The sequence below is a fragment of the Phalacrocorax aristotelis genome, chromosome 19 (genome assembly GCF_949628215.1).
Source record: "Phalacrocorax aristotelis chromosome 19, bGulAri2.1, whole genome shotgun sequence".
In the NCBI taxonomy this organism is placed as follows: domain Eukaryota; kingdom Metazoa; phylum Chordata; class Aves; order Suliformes; family Phalacrocoracidae; genus Phalacrocorax; species Phalacrocorax aristotelis.
In genome coordinates this window covers 3,960,933-3,976,214 of record NC_134294.1, presented here as the reverse complement: position 1 = coordinate 3,976,214, position 15,282 = coordinate 3,960,933, and the positions used below count along the sequence as shown (strand labels likewise).

General features: G+C 45.1%; 1 protein-coding gene and 1 long non-coding RNA gene across 5 annotated transcripts in view; one reads left to right on the top strand and one right to left on the bottom strand.

Annotated features, from left to right (window-relative positions):
- LOC142066491 (uncharacterized) overlaps nt 1-7,583 on the bottom strand; it is a 32,115-nt gene extending 24,532 nt beyond the window's left edge. For both annotated transcript variants that reach the window (XR_012663721.1, XR_012663722.1), the window contains exons 1-2: nt 7,319-7,583; nt 2,314-2,401 (exon numbers count right to left, since the gene is read on the bottom strand). This is a non-coding gene — a long non-coding RNA (uncharacterized LOC142066491). The remainder of the gene's footprint in view (nt 1-2,313; nt 2,402-7,318) is intronic.
- Nucleotides 7,584-7,650: 67 nt separating this feature from the next.
- Nucleotides 7,651-13,850, top strand: TARDBP (TAR DNA binding protein). 3 transcript variants are annotated; one of them, XM_075113928.1, is made up of 6 exons: nt 7,651-7,971; nt 8,407-8,658; nt 9,425-9,588; nt 10,676-10,816; nt 11,364-11,534; nt 11,919-13,850. In XM_075113928.1, exons 2-6 carry the CDS (start codon nt 8,421-8,423, stop codon nt 12,447-12,449), a joined length of 1,245 nt encoding a protein of 414 aa, XP_074970029.1. In that variant the 5' UTR covers nt 7,651-7,971; nt 8,407-8,420; the 3' UTR covers nt 12,450-13,850. The 3 variants fall into 3 exon arrangements, with proteins under 3 accessions (XP_074970029.1, XP_074970030.1, XP_074970031.1); XM_075113929.1 differs by having other exon boundaries at nt 7,661-7,932; XM_075113930.1 differs by having other exon boundaries at nt 7,708-8,013.
- The last annotated feature ends 1,432 nt before the right edge of the window (nt 13,851-15,282 follow it).

The window sequence follows — 15,282 nt, the reverse complement described above, 5'->3', positions numbered from 1 at the left end:
GATTCAAATGGGCCCATTAGCATTCTACAGTATCTGCCAAGAGAACTGTGAACATCTGCCAGCCCAGAAACAGCTCAGGAGCCAGGACTTTCACTTAAGTTTTCCTTTTTTAGGATGTAATTGACATGACTGTCCTTTCTTTGGCCTTAATTCCTAACTACTTCCCAAGATACTAAAAGCTTCTGCTCTCCTCTGCACTTTTGCACATGAATCAGAACTACACTGAGATTTTTTCTCAAATGTATCTCATCATGGTAGAGCCACTGGAAGCTAGAATGAAGGCAAGCCCATGCAGGCCCATCACATCATCTAACCCTGCTCTGATTTCAGGGCTAAGATTGTTGGCAGCGCTGCTGTTTGGTTTAGGACTGGCACTGTGGGAAAGACAAGAGATGAACAGGCATTGTCAGACATGCTTGTAGCTATAGAATTGGACAGAGATCCTGGATGTCAGAGGTAAGATCCCCCTTAGGATGTTGGTGTAGATTATGATATGGTTCAGGATTGCTACAAATCTTCAGGCAGGTCAAATCTGGGATGCATTTTTAAAACTACATGCATGAGCAATAATGCATGAAACTGTGAAAACAGTGAAAGCCTTTGACAGAGCGGGAAGGGAATTGTGTCAAGACTGAGATATGTGATGTGGGTGAGGGAAGTTTGCAAAAATGAAATGTTAGGTTCAGACTTAACTGTCTTTCAATTTCATGAGTAGAAATTAGAGTCTCAGCAGCCTGGTGACCTAGTAGGTTTTGAGATGACATCCATGGATGAGAAACTGGGCTGAGTTCAGCTGTTTAATACTTGTCGTGTAGGCCACTGAAGAGCTACAATTAGGTAGCAACAATTTTCAATAACTACTGAGCTGGGAAGGCTTCAAACACAGGCTATTGATGGGTCCAAAGGTGTGTATCCTATTAACTGTCATAAGACAATCGGCAAACATGATGATGAATGCAGTTTTCCACAAGGTCTTTCAAAAAGTCCGAGTGTTTCAAGATTTTTATAGCTGTTAGGAGAAAGTCTGTCATGAAAGCACAATTCTGGGTGTCAGGTGCCATCAGTTTTTCACTGTGGACTTTCAGAATGACCTTGGGGAACCTGGCTTACACCAATACCTCAGTTTTCCAAATGGTTGCCTACAACATTAACTTACCAGAGTTGGATTAATTGCATTATAAATGTAAGGGCACTAAAAAGACATGAAAAAATTCAGAAAGAGAAAGATAGAAGTCTATCACCTCTGGCAGTTTCAACTGCACAAAAAGTCCATTTGGTCACATCTGGTTGATCAGTAGCTCTCACCACTCTCATCAAGAATGACTTTCTGTTCTACGAGCATTAGTTCACCCCTTTCTGTGGCTGTCAACTATTTCTCATGCAAAGGTCTTGCTCCTCTTTCAATATTACCTGTATTAAGGCAAATTATGTGTTCTCTTCCTTTCCTTGTTGAAAGTCATTTACATGAAGAATCACAGAACTGAGATTATAGATACTGGGGGAGGGAATGCAGAAATATAGCTAACACTGGAAATTTGGGTGGCCTCAATTTATGGTGGACAGCCAAAGAACAAATGTCTGATGTCATAGTAAATCATTTATATTGCAAATGATTTAAAATAATGAAAACCCATATGCATTAAATTTTGCCCTGTACATCCATTTGATATATTTTGAGTAGACAAAAGATAGATTTTACATAAATCTTCAGTAAATGTACTTCAAAAAAATATTACCAGGCAGTAAAACTTAACCATTTTAAAAACAGTCTTTGTCTTATACTTGTGCTCCTGCTTCGGTGTGTGTTGTTCAAAAGCAGCAAAAAACTACCCCAGGCTGCTTGCCCACTCCTTGAAAGAACAGAAAAAAAACAAAGAAGGAAAACTGGACAAAACAGCTTTTGAACAGATCCTGCCAAAGCTGTCCTCACTATTCCAGGTCTTACAGGAATAGTTGCTACATCTTACCCAAGCCACCTGTGGCTTTGCCTTTGAGGGAGTCTATTTCCAACCTCCAGTGTAAACACTGATGTTTGTATTCAATATTTAGGAACTATCATACCCCGACACTTGAACTTTATAGACTTGATGCTAGCTCTCTAGCACAGTTCCCAGTCTGTGGATTTTGTCCTTTGGTTTATGACAATCTGTGCTGATGGAAGTTCATGCTCTTCTATGCTGGGAGTTACTACAAAATCTAGCAAAAAAAAGTCTCTGAATTCCAGCTCCAGTACACCATAAGAGGCACAAATTCCTTTGGGAGATGCCTGGCACATCTTCACCAGGAACTTTGCTCTGGGAACTGACTAGATACCTCTGAGAATCACAGGCAGAAATTCTTCCCAGGCTCTGCTGTGGATGGTCCAGAAAGGCAAGGGAGGTGCAGATGGTTTGATGTGACTCTGCCAAACAAAACAGAATGAAGTTAATCTTGCATTCTCTGTGTACAAGATGCAAACATTTGACAGTTCCCACAGGTACCAATCAAACAGGAGGGTGGAGATGTCAGATGCTACACACTGTTGTGCTTTGAATGCTGGTTCATAGCTCAGGAACAAAGGTGGCAGTCAGCACCCACCTGCCAGCAGTAGCAACGGAGCTCAGAGGGGCCTTTTGCTGCTGTTGTTGGGTTTCCAATTACTACATAACATTTTCAGTTCCTAACAGAGCCCCCACCCAGGCCGATCCTTTTGTATGATGGGGCTGGGTTTGCTGAGTAGCAGCCAGGACACCACCACACCTGGATGGCTGACCCCAGCTGTTTCGAAGACATGCAATCTAGTCAGCCTCATTCTCAGATAACTGCCTGTTCTGCTTGTTTCTTGTCCCACAAACACTCAACATCTGCCTGGCGGTAAAACTAGTCGCAGCAGTGTCTGTAGTGTGCCAGGGAAATATGGCCAAAGGTTGTTTTTGAAACAGCTACTAGGGCTGAAACAACCCAGACTGAGGGGCACTGAATCCCTCCGGGTCTTTACAAGAGCCAAGCATGTAGAAAACCTGACTTTGATTGTGATTGCTGAGAGATTAAAAAACACATCACCCATTCTAATTAGTTTTGGAAGAGTTAAGTAAATAAGGACATGAACTAAAAGGAATGTGGAAACTCTGTCCCTTTAAGAAACAGGACTAAACCATCTCAGGTGGATTAAAAATGAGGTAATTGAAATCATGGCTTTATAGCATCATGGGAAAATTGCCTGAAATATTTTAGGCACTATAATGAAGTCTTAGATGCTGTTTCAACTAAGGGGATTAGGAGGAGTGTTACTGTGAGAACTATGGACTAGGTGATCTTTCCAGGTACTTTACATGGGTGGAAGATACTTGTTTTGTTTAAGGAAACCTTTCTCTAATAGTTGTTTCTGGTCTGCTAGGTATTAGTAAATTTTTATGTTGATAACTTTTTTGTGTGTGGAAAGTTCTATGTATGGTAGGTATTTCTGGGGAGGGAAAGAAGTAATTATTGCAAATTTCCCTGTGGTTGTGGTGAAAGCTCCTTCAAAGGAGAAGGGGGAAAAAGTAAGTATTGTAAAACATTACTTTCATTGGTGTGAATGGATTTTCAGTTGTAGCTACGAAAAAAGAAATACTACTGATCTTGTTCCTTCAAGGGAACAATGCCTCCTTTTCTATGATATAGCATCTGTTTGAATAGAGGCTTAAATGGCTTTAAATTACAAAGAGAAATAAATAAACTGAAAGGCATCCTGCTTCTTCAGGCAACTGCATTCAAGGTGGGCTTTATTTGATGCATGTGGTAGAGAAGATTGTGCTTAGATATCAAAGAGTAGGGGTAAGACTGATTGAAAGGATGCAGAGTACTTAAGGGCACAGTCCTAGGGATACAGTGATAACATGGTTTGTTGGTTTTTTTTTTTCTTTCTTTACTAGATGTACTTAGACTGAGAACCAACACAGAGACTCTAATGTCTCTATTTGCTCAGACTTTTCTGCAGAAAACACTTGCTTCATGTCAAGCGAAGGGAAACTGTGATCATCTTCCTTATGCTCAGAATAAAGCAGGAGAAACTTGATGTTGGGGGAAAGGAGAGGAAAAAAACCCACTAAGTAAGGGGGAGAGAGAGGATTTATTAACCATTGGCAAAACCAGGCCAGATGCTGACTATGCTGGTATGCCATCATTCTTTAAATCCTCCTGCTTTTTACTGCTCCAAATATGATTAGAAATAGGCCCAAGCACTCCATGTTTTTCAGTACCCACAGTTGTGTGGGGTTTTTTATCATGAGGTTATATTTAGATGCCCATTGATGGTGTTTTTCATCCCCAGTGCTTTTGGGAGGTGAACAGCTGATCATTACACTGAGTTTGCTTGTACCCATGAGTACACTTAACCTAGAGCAGCAAATAGTTATTGTATTGCATTTTGTTTTGTGCCTGTGGGCATGCTTAAGTCAATATACATGATGGCTAGTACCCCGGTATTGCATTTGTCTACACCCATGGGCACGCCGAATTGCCAGTGTGAGGGAACTGGTGAATTAACTAGCTGTATGCCCACTGGTGTAGTTACTTCAAGAGCAATACTACTGTTAATTGCTTAACTTAAATCTAATCATAATGCAAAATAACAGAAGGAAAGCACTGCAAGAATCCCAGTTCTTACAGAAAATGGATAGTAACATTTTCTTAATTCCAAGCTTGTTTGTTGTCAAAAGTGATGAACAAGCTCTTGGGGCAGAAGTCTCTGTTGTGAATAATTGTCCTTCTTTCCCTGTCTTACAGCCAGCAAGCTGCATCGAGCTCACTGTTCTCTCCAAGCTTTTACCTGTGTGGAATCTCGTTCAGGGTTGATGCTTACTCTGCTCATTAGTGAAATTGCCACCAGATGCTTTGTTAGATAAAGGTCACTCTGGCTGAAGGCCATGACAACCTCTTCAAATAGCGTGATTGCTAAACTCTAGCTTTGACTCTAAATGGTGCAGTAGGTAATGTTGACATGCTGCAATTACCGCTCAGTCCTCACAGCGTGTTCAAACAATGCTGACTACCTCAGCGCTGACTTGGCAACACCAGAACCGGATTTGGGATGTATATTGTGGATGACTAGAAAATGTACGAATTCCAGGAGAACGCCTACATGGAGCATTAGCTTATCTTGTTAGCCTGTGTCTAGCCAGATTCTCTCAGAACTCTGCTGAAAAATGGTAATTAAAAGATAAGGCTGAGTCTAAAGTTACATGGGCATAGATGGGCTACGTTTCAGTGGTGCTGGGAGCAACTGAAGAATTCTTAAGTGAGAGACTTAAATACTCAGCTGAATACATTAATGCAAGAGACTGTTAGCCTTTCCTAGCAGTAGGATCATCTTGCCTTACTAATAAGACTTATTTGTATTTCTTTTTAGGAAACTGGTGCAAGGAAGGCCAAGCTAGATGGGCACTGGGAACATGACCCATGTGTGGACTGGAAGAGTGTCACAAAGCAACAGATGAGGAGAAAGGATGGTGAAGAAGGTCGTAGAGTTATTTTCCTTATGACAGTGTGGTCCAGTCCACTGGTTAAGTCACGGAGCTGAGCTGGTTAGAGAAGGCTCTGCAGTGCACTCCTTTTCCCTGTGATGATGGCAGGCAGGGCTTTACAGCTCTGCTAATGCTGACCCTGTGTGGCTTCCTGTTTGTGTATATCTTGTCATGAAAACTGATTGTGTTACAGGTATTGCTGGTGTGACTGGCAGCTAATGTGACTGTGATTGATAGACCAGATAGGCTTACTATTAAAGTATCAGAATAAAGTAGCTTGGAAATGTGGAATGGCAATTATCCAGAGATAGAAAATGATTAAAACTGTAGAACAGTTACTAATGTATAACTTTATAGTATTATCACTGCAAAGTAAAAGAAAATGGAGTGTTTATCTAGATATGCTACTGAAAGCAGATGATTAACCTTATAAAAGGAACCAGGCTAGGTGGAAAATGCCGTGTTCCTGCCACTGTTGTTTTTCTCCTTCATGTGGTTCTTTTGCACGCAGACTTGTTTAAGGTACATGAGCAGAGAAGGCTCGGCACAGCAGTCTAGCTAGCAGCTAGACAGCAGCTTAGGAAACGTATATAGACAGGCTCTTCTGTACATTTTTTTTTTTTTCATTTTGAGTCAGAAAAGTGGCAGCAAGAATGTGAGTGTTCTTTAGCCATAATGGCTTTGGAGTTCAGAAATTTGTAATACTGTATAATGATACTTAACCATTTGCCTTTCTATTAAGTAAGGGGAGACCGAGTCTAGAGAGGAATAAGCCATGTTATAGCAAACACTAGGTATTAAATGACAGGGCTAGAACTACTAGCCTTTTTTTTTTTTTTTAACTTCTAGCAATCCTACAAAATTGTTTTAGACAAAGTCAGAGCAGGGCAGTGAATGGGGGAAAAGAGAGGCAACCCTCCCCCCTTCCGCCCCAAACATCTAGAAGAATTAATGAAGACACCAGTTGTGAGTGATGAACCAGTTGTTGGGGAAGGGGGGAGAGTGTCAGCCTAAGACTCTAAATATGACATACAGAACTGAGCTGCCTTGAAACTGTCCGCATCAGTCAGCCTGGTTAATCTAGTTCTTCCCAAGATCCTCAGGGAATGCCTGCAGGACATCTGCAGATGGAGGCATGTCAGATCCACCCTTCCCACTGAGCGCAGAATGATGCTATTCAAGTGGCAACATGCCTTGGCTGGTATCGCTCATTCATGTCTTTTGGCAAGAGGGTTTGCCTCCCATGCCAATGTTACAGACAGCCTTAAACGCAGGCACTTCCCGGCTGATGCTCAGATACTGCAGCAATTGCCATGCTCAGCATCTCCAACGTTACCATAGTGTTCTGTGAAAAAGGGATCTTAAAGTGCATACGGCATCTCCTCCTGCTCAGCCAAAAGAGCTCTCGGTACACCTAGGATCGTTCATGACAGACTTCTCTGTGGTGATGGAGACCCTACTCTTCTCCGAATAAACTGCGTCATGGGTTAGGACTGGTTAGAAAGAGTGTGGGGCTTTTGGTGGGGATTTTTGTCTGTTTGGTTTTAACCTAAAGTCTTTTTTTTTTGGCTATTAATTAAGTGTGCTCATTCTTGTCTTTCTAGTGGCGGAGATGGGAGAGAGCGGGGCCCGCCGCTCTTTGACGGGGCTGTGCCATACAGCACGCCGGGGAGCCTCCCTTTTCCGCAGGCCCCTTCCCGGCCGTGTCCCAGGGCCGCCGGCCCCGGGGAGCTGCCCGGGAGGCCTGCGTCCACCCCCCGGCGGGAGCGGGACCCGACCGGCTTCCGTGAGCCGCCAGTACGGCCCCGGCGTCCCTTAAGAGCCACCGCGTTTACCTTGAGGTTACCGGGAAAGAGGGTCCTTCCCCCCGCCGGCGGCTCTGCGCGCCGCGCTACCCACGGCCACGGTAGGCGGTGCGGACCAGGGGCTTTGCCATTACCGGCCTCCTCTACCGGGAACCACGGCCGCACTCACGGGGCGGCGTGACGTTGGGCTCGGCCCGGGCCCTGAGGGGCCCTCCGCTCCCCGCGTGTCTGTGTACGGGGGGTATCCCGCGATCCCGCCCCCTCCCCGAGCGACCCCCGCCGGCCCGCACGGAGCCCCGCCCCGCCACTGCCCGTTCCCGGCAGCTCTCGCGCGGGTAGGGCCGCACCACCGGCCCCGCCGCCGGGGGGAGGTGAGGGGGAGCGGGGCAGGGAGCGGACCCTTCGCCGCCGCCGTCCAAGCCCGTAGCCCGGGGACACCCCTAGCGGCTGGGTGTCCACGGGCGGCCCGTCGCCGGAGGGCGATCGCGGCCCAACACGGTTCCCGCGGCCCGAGGGGTGCCGCCGCAACCCCTCCCCGCCGCTGGGAATGGTTCGCGCCGCGGCCCGGCCCGGCCTCTGAGGGGGGCCGCGGCCGCCATTTTGTGCGGCGGAGGAGGCCAGCGGGCCGGTGCGCGGCGGAGGCGGTGAGGGTCTCCCGGAGACGCCGCTCCCTTCTTGGGCCGGTGAGCGGGGCGCGGCGGGCTCTCTCGGGCTCGCCGTGGCGGGTGAGGCGGGCTGCGCCGCGCCGCGCCCGGGGGTCGCAGGCTCGGGTGGGTCCAGGCAGGTGGTGGGGCCCGGGGGGGCTGTTCCCCACAACCCGTCGCTGGCCCCGCTGGGGGAGGCTGCGGCGGCCCGGGGAAATTTCTCCGTGCCGCGGGGAGCCGCCGCCGCTGTCGGTCCCTTCGCTGCCGCCGGGACAGGCCGAGGCGTTGGCCCGCGTGTCTGTCGGTACGGCAGGGCCCGAGGCGTTAACGTCAACGGATAACGTGTTTCGGTGTGCCCTCTTGTGTAATAAAGACAGATGGGCTCATACCTTAAGGCTAGAGAGGTGAAAACCAAGTCAAGGGAAAGAAAGCGATGGCTTATTCCCGCTTTTCCCCTCCTCTCCTGTGCTTTAGCCATTCCCGCAGAGATGTCGGAGTACATCCGCGTGACGGAGGACGAGAACGATGAGCCCATCGAGATCCCCTCGGAGGACGACGGCACTGTCCTGCTGTCCACCGTGACCGCCCAGTTCCCCGGGGCCTGCGGGCTGCGCTACAGGAACCCGGTGTCGCAGTGCATGAGGGGCGTCCGGCTGGTGGAAGGCATTCTGCACGCGCCGGAAGCCGGATGGGGAAACCTGGTCTATGTTGTTAATTATCCCAAAGGTTTGTCTTCATTCCTTTGGCTTTTTTTGTACAAGCTTGCTTTTTCGATCAGGAGGTCGGTGTGAGTCACTGCTAATTTAACGCAGCTATGATATTGTTGATTTACAGAAGTTCAGCAATTTTAGTCATGTATCTGTCCTGCAGAGTATATTTGACCCCCCTGAGTTTTCAGGTGTGCAGTAAGATTTTTAACTCTCTACTTGTACAAGCACTTTAATGACAAAGCCTTGCGTTATTCTTGGAGGGTTTACAGACGTATATAGACCTTTGAAGACCGAGGTGTAACGGTATCTCTGTGTACTCACAGATGCCGCTCCTCAAGCCATGGTTTGGTTAGAGGTGACATTTAAAACAAATGCTCAGGAAAAGAGGAGCCTGGCCACCCTGCCCCGCCCCTCAAAAAAAAAAAAGGGGGGGGGGGAGGAAGTAAATTGCTAATGAAATATACCTGTTAAAAATTCCCGTCTTAATGACGTTATAGGACTGAATGTTACTGGATAATACTTTAGTAAACGCAGAACTCGGTCAAAGTGCATTTTGGAGGAGGACTTCAGTGTACACTGTTCTTTCTTCTTTCCTTACGCTTGTCAGCAGTTGGATATGGATTATAATAATAAGCTCCCAGCAGCTGGCATGTGTTCTTTTGTAGTCTGGTAGTCTGTACTTTATGTCATTTTAGTCTATGATTTACTACCATGCAGTTCAAAATCAGCGGAAGCAATTTCCAGAGTTGCGGATGATGTATAATGTACTTCTTTATATTCAGATAATAAGAGAAAAATGGATGAAACCGATGCATCATCAGCTGTGAAAGTGAAACGAGCAGTTCAGAAGACTTCGGATTTAATAGTCTTGGGTCTTCCCTGGAAAACCACTGAACAAGACTTAAAGGAATATTTCAGTACATTCGGAGAAGTTCTGATGGTGCAGGTAAAATCCTTTTGCAGCCCAAGTAAGGAGGGACATTAGGTAGAAATCTGTCTTCTGGTGAAGCCAGTAGAAAGGAACAGAACCGTATAAACTTGGAGAGGATCTGAAGCTGTGTGTCTGTTCCCAGGCTGCATTGTGTTCCATGAGCTTTGTAGCTGAGGGCTTGTGTAGGTACTGATGGTCAGGGATATTTGGGAGTAGTAATTCATGCAGATCGGCTTAATGGGTACAGGTTTTTTGAGAGCCTTTTAATTTACATTACTGTTATTAATTGTGGGAGCTGAATATGTGTGTGCTTATACGTGTGTGTGTTAAGGAATTAGAGACTGCTGTGATGGGAGTGTTTACAAGACTGAAACACTCTCAAACAGAACTTCACTAAATTCATTCAGTAACAGCACACTTCGTACTAGTGGTTACGTCTGTATTCTCACTGCCTGCGCCAGACTATTGGTCTGTACCGCAAGTATCCTGTGTCAGCCGAGCACACGTGACGTGGCGGAGCTGGGGCTGCCTGGTTAGCGTGGGTGCCTGGGACCTTGGTGGCCTGAGCTGCCGCGCTGGCCTGGCCGGGCGCAAGGGCTCTTTGATGGCAGAAGTCAGAGGACAAACTTGCTTTGGTTTTCTCCTGTCTGTGTGTGTGATGTTTTTATCCTCCCACACACGGATCCCACCTCATCCTGATACACTTGGCTCGTTCTTTGTCTTTGTTACTTGCATGCCTCCTGGGTGCAGCTGCACGGGTCTGCCCCTGTGGTGCTCACGTTGCTTATACAGCTGGTCTGGCTATGCCATCGCAGTATTAAAAATATTGTGATTTTGGTTATGCTTGGGCTCAAGGCAAGCTAATAATTTTAGATTTGTAGGTGTCACAGGCTCCTGCTTTGACTATATAATATGGTCATTATTGAAAGAAAAGGTAGGTGTATGCAGTGAGATAATTGCAATGTTTTGTGTACTTTTTCTGGTGATTTTAATATCAAGGTTGACAGAGGAGATAACTAGTAAATAGCATGTCATTAAGTCACAAATAGATGCATGCATTGTTTCTGCGATCTTTTTAAAAGCCTGCTTTCTTTTGCCTTAGGTTAAGAAGGATATTAAAACTGGCCACTCAAAAGGTTTTGGTTTTGTTCGGTTTACGGATTACGAAACCCAGGTGAAAGTAATGTCTCAGCGGCACATGATAGATGGAAGATGGTGTGACTGTAAACTTCCCAATTCTAAGGTACTTCTGTATTTGTGGCTAGTTTTATTTTTACCAAACACAGAAAGTGCACTTTTTGAGCAGCTCTGCTAGGTGAGCAGATGAACAGATTAATAATCCACTCTTGGATGTGGCTTTTCAGTCTGTGAATGGACGGGACAAGTGGGAGCAAGGAAGGAAAATAGGGAGGAGGTGGGTGAGCAGGAAGTGAACAAGAAGTATTGCGAAAATAGCTAGTTATTTAGGGGAATTAAGTACAGATGGAAGTCTGAAAATAACGTGTTTTAATGTCCAGCAGTACCTGCTTAACTTGTCTGCTGGCAATAATAAATGGCGAGTAAAGCAGGTGGAATAACTAACCTAGGGAAGATTGGAGTGAGTCTTTGAATTCAAAACTGAACTTGAAGCTTCTGTTTATTTGCTGTGTAACTTAGTCTCAAACTTTCTTGCTCTTCAGTCCTCAGAACAGACTAGGTTAAAAGGGCCCTTCCTTGTAATGTAACTCGGTGCTCAAGGATAGGTGCGATTTTTTTTTTTTTTTTCTTTCTTTCTCTTTGATTCTCTCCAGCAAAGTCCTGACGAACCTTTGCGTAGCAGAAAAGTGTTTGTTGGGCGCTGCACTGAGGACATGACGGCAGATGAACTCCGACAGTTCTTTGCCCAGTACGGAGAAGTGGTAGATGTCTTCATTCCTAAACCCTTCCGAGCTTTTGCCTTTGTTACGTTTGCAGATGATCAGGTACGTCTTAAAATATTTTAACTTTATATTTAGACAGCCTACGTTTTCAGTAGCTTGATAAAGCCTTATTTCTGGAACGACACATGGAACACTTACTTGTCCACCGTCCTACAAATTCCAGCGGTATTGGCTTGGTTTGATGTATTGAGTTGTCCGAGGTCACGCTTTTCAGCTGCTGTTGTACAGACAGGTTTTTATATGGCAGTTGGCGTAGTAGTGAATGCACAGATAGACCCCTTCAAATTGGATTATGTATACTCCTATGTTTCCTTTGCAGGTTAATTATCTGCTCAGAATCATGTGGGGGTTTTTTTTGTCTTGTACTACTAACGCTTAAAAAAAAAATGTCTAGCATACATTTAATCAATCCCTTATTTCTTATAGGTTGCCCAGTCTCTTTGTGGAGAGGACTTGATCATTAAAGGAATCAGCGTACATATATCCAATGCTGAACCTAAGCACAATAGCAATAGACAGTTAGAGAGAGGTGGAAGATTTGGTGGTAATCCGGGAGGCTTTGGGAATCAAGGGGGGTTTGGCAACAGCAGAGGAGGTGGGGGAGGACTGGGTAACAACCAGGGCAGTAACATGGGCGGAGGGATGAACTTCGGAGCCTTTAGCATCAACCCTGCCATGATGGCAGCAGCGCAGGCAGCCCTGCAGAGTAGCTGGGGAATGATGGGCATGCTGGCTAGTCAGCAGAACCAGTCAGGGCCATCGGGAAACAACCAGCCTCAAGGCAACATGCAGCGGGAGCAGAACCAGGGCTTTAGTTCAGGAAATAACTCCTACGGAGGCTCCAACTCGGGGGCAGCGATAGGCTGGGGCTCGGCCTCAAACGCGGGCTCCAGCAGCGGGTTTAACGGAGGCTTTGGTTCAAGCATGGATTCCAAATCGTCAGGCTGGGGAATGTAGACGCAGTGGGCTCTCATACTGACTCTATGGTGGGAAATCAAATTTTTCTAACTCATGGTAAGTATACTGTAAATTACATATATACTAAAGTTTTCCAAATCAGTTTGTTCAGTGTGCAGTATATTCAGCAGTATTTTTGACATTTTTCTTTTTTAAAAAAAAAAAGAAAAAAAAAGAAAAAGAAAAGAAAGGTAAAAGGAATTTTCTAAGTTTTGTTACATATCTTGTTGGAATACTGAATGTTTGGAAGTGGACTGCTGTTTGCCTGCTAGGTAAACTAACACTACAGTCGATAGGAAAGGTTTCTCCTGTAATACCTTATCCCTTGTTCCCTGGCTACCTGAATTCTTTGCATGTTCAAAATGGAAACCATTGGTCAGAAACAGCATTCTCTCCCTCTTGTTTTTAATTTGATCCCACCATAAGACTCTCCAAGTGCCCCAGTTGGAGAACACGGTGTCGTTTCTGTTTCGTTTGTGTTTTTTGTTTTTTTTTTTAACACTGTCTCCCCTCCATACTAAAGAACGATATGAAGGCTTCATTTAATCTCCGCAGTTCATCTCATTTCAAATGTGTATGGAAGAAGCACTTCATTGAAAGCAGTGCTGTAAATATTCTGCCTTAGGAATACTTCTGTCTACATGCTTTCTCATCCAAGAATACTTCATCACACCGCACATGCTGCGTCTTAGACGGTGGGTGTTCCATTTTTATCCGCTACTCTTTATTTCATGGAGTCGTATCAACGCTATGAACGCAAGGCTGTGAGATGGAACCAGAAGGCTGTTTGAACTTTTGAAACCTTGTGTGGGATTGATGGTGGTGCCGAGGCATGAGAGGGCTGGTATGTGCGAGATACAGGAGAGAGCGCATGCAGAGACCTGGTGGTGCATTATGGGATTTTATTTTACTTGGCGAGATGTCTCTCAATCCTGTGGCTTTGGTGAGAGAGTGTGCGGAGAGCAATGATAGCAAATAAAGTACGAGTGTTTATTGCGTTCAAAGGACATCCATATGTGGAAGACTTTAAGTGGGTTTTATACCTAGTTAATGAATTAGTTGAATGTGTTATGTGAAACGAATATTTGTATTTTTTTTCCCTTATGTCAACTGCTGTGAATGCTGTATGGTGTGTGGTTTTTTTTTCTGTTAATGATCTGTAAGTGTGGTAATGTGAATTGAAGACGATGGGGTTTGTGATGAGAACATTGAGCTTGTGGTGTGCTTTGCAGTAGCTCTTGCGGCAGAGATCACTAGCGAGCTCAGTGTGCCTCTCCAGGGTGGAAGTTCCACTGTCTGTAAGATATCCATAAGAATGCTGTTTGCTGCAGTTTCGTGTCTGGATGCTTTTTATAAGATTTGTCACTGTAGGAAATTCTTAAATAAAACTGATTTAAGTAATATGTGTCTTTGTTTTGCAGCCCTGAATGCAAAGAATTCATAGCAGTTAATTAATTGTACCCTTTGAGATGAACTTCTGTAAAGCTTTTTTGCAGTAATTCGGTTTGTTTCAGATAAGCATGCTTTAAAAGTTGACAAGTCAAACGGAGCCACCGCTCATCACGTATCGATACCCGACACCCAACTCTAAGCCACTGTATTTTTGCACTGTTCAGTGATACGTATATATCTAAAATCCAGTTCCCACACGTTTGGGTGTCCGCACCTAGAATGGTAAGCAGTTCCCTCCAGATTGCCTCTGTACCAAGGAACGTTACTTGCTTATTCTTTTAGGAGTTGGAGTTCCTCATCAGAAGTGGGCTGGGGGAAACAAAAGCACTGGCAAGATGTGTTGCTGTCCACAGCATCTCCTTTGGGAGAGATGTACGGTTTTAACTTGTTTCTAGGCCAGTCCCCTCCTGGGAAGTAGGGCTCTGCAGCACTTCTGGCCCAGAAGATGAGGCCCAGGGAAGACTTTCCAGCTGAATAAAGCACGAGCAAATGTACAATAGACTTTCATAGGAGCCTTAATCTGAAAAACTAGGTTTATTGTAGGTACGGAAGCGTCAGCTAAGAGGCACCTTCTTAACAAAGAGCAGGATGTTTCAGCAGAAAACTGGTGGAAGATTGTTTCCACTGGCGGTAGGAGCTGAGGAATTGCTTAATCTCCTTGCGCTTGAAACCCACTGAAGGTTGATCCATATTTTTTATACGCCCTGCGGCTGTGCTGTAGGTACCAACCTTCTGAGTATGGATATTTACACCATTTTTAACCTATTTAACTTCTCAAGTTCTGTCTTCATTACTGTGTATTCTATTCAGGCTAGTGCATAGAAGGCCATCTAAATAACAGACAAAACCACGCTACTCTTAGTTTTCCACTTGCAGTATTAAAAAACCGGCTGGGTCTCAATGTACATCTTAGAGGGGTTAAAGAGGGCTTCTAAACACCCAGGCTGAAAAGTAATCCCACACTTTTGTTGTTCATGTCCCGCTGCAAAAGATTGCTTAGATTTTTTTCTTTCTGCACCTAAGCCAGAATAATCTCCAAACTCTGTACCATCTGTGAATTTTGCATTTTAGCACTTGCACTATTACCAGCTACTTCTGCTGAGTAACACTTAAAAATGGTATTCTTGGACCTCCAAAGACTAACTGTGACCCCCCCTGCAAGGAACGTCATGGTAAGTTTTTGTAATTAGCATGGCTTTAATTTTGTTTAAATTGTCCAGGTTTAGGTTTTAACAGGCTGGTTGGCAGCATTGAGTAGTCTTTGCTAATAATTTTAGCCTTCCTTCACCCTCAAACAAAATCCCTGAAAAGTTCAGAATAATTTTCAAGTTTTAGTAGTATTTTCTAACTGCTTTGCCTACTCTAGTGTTTATAAGTGAGT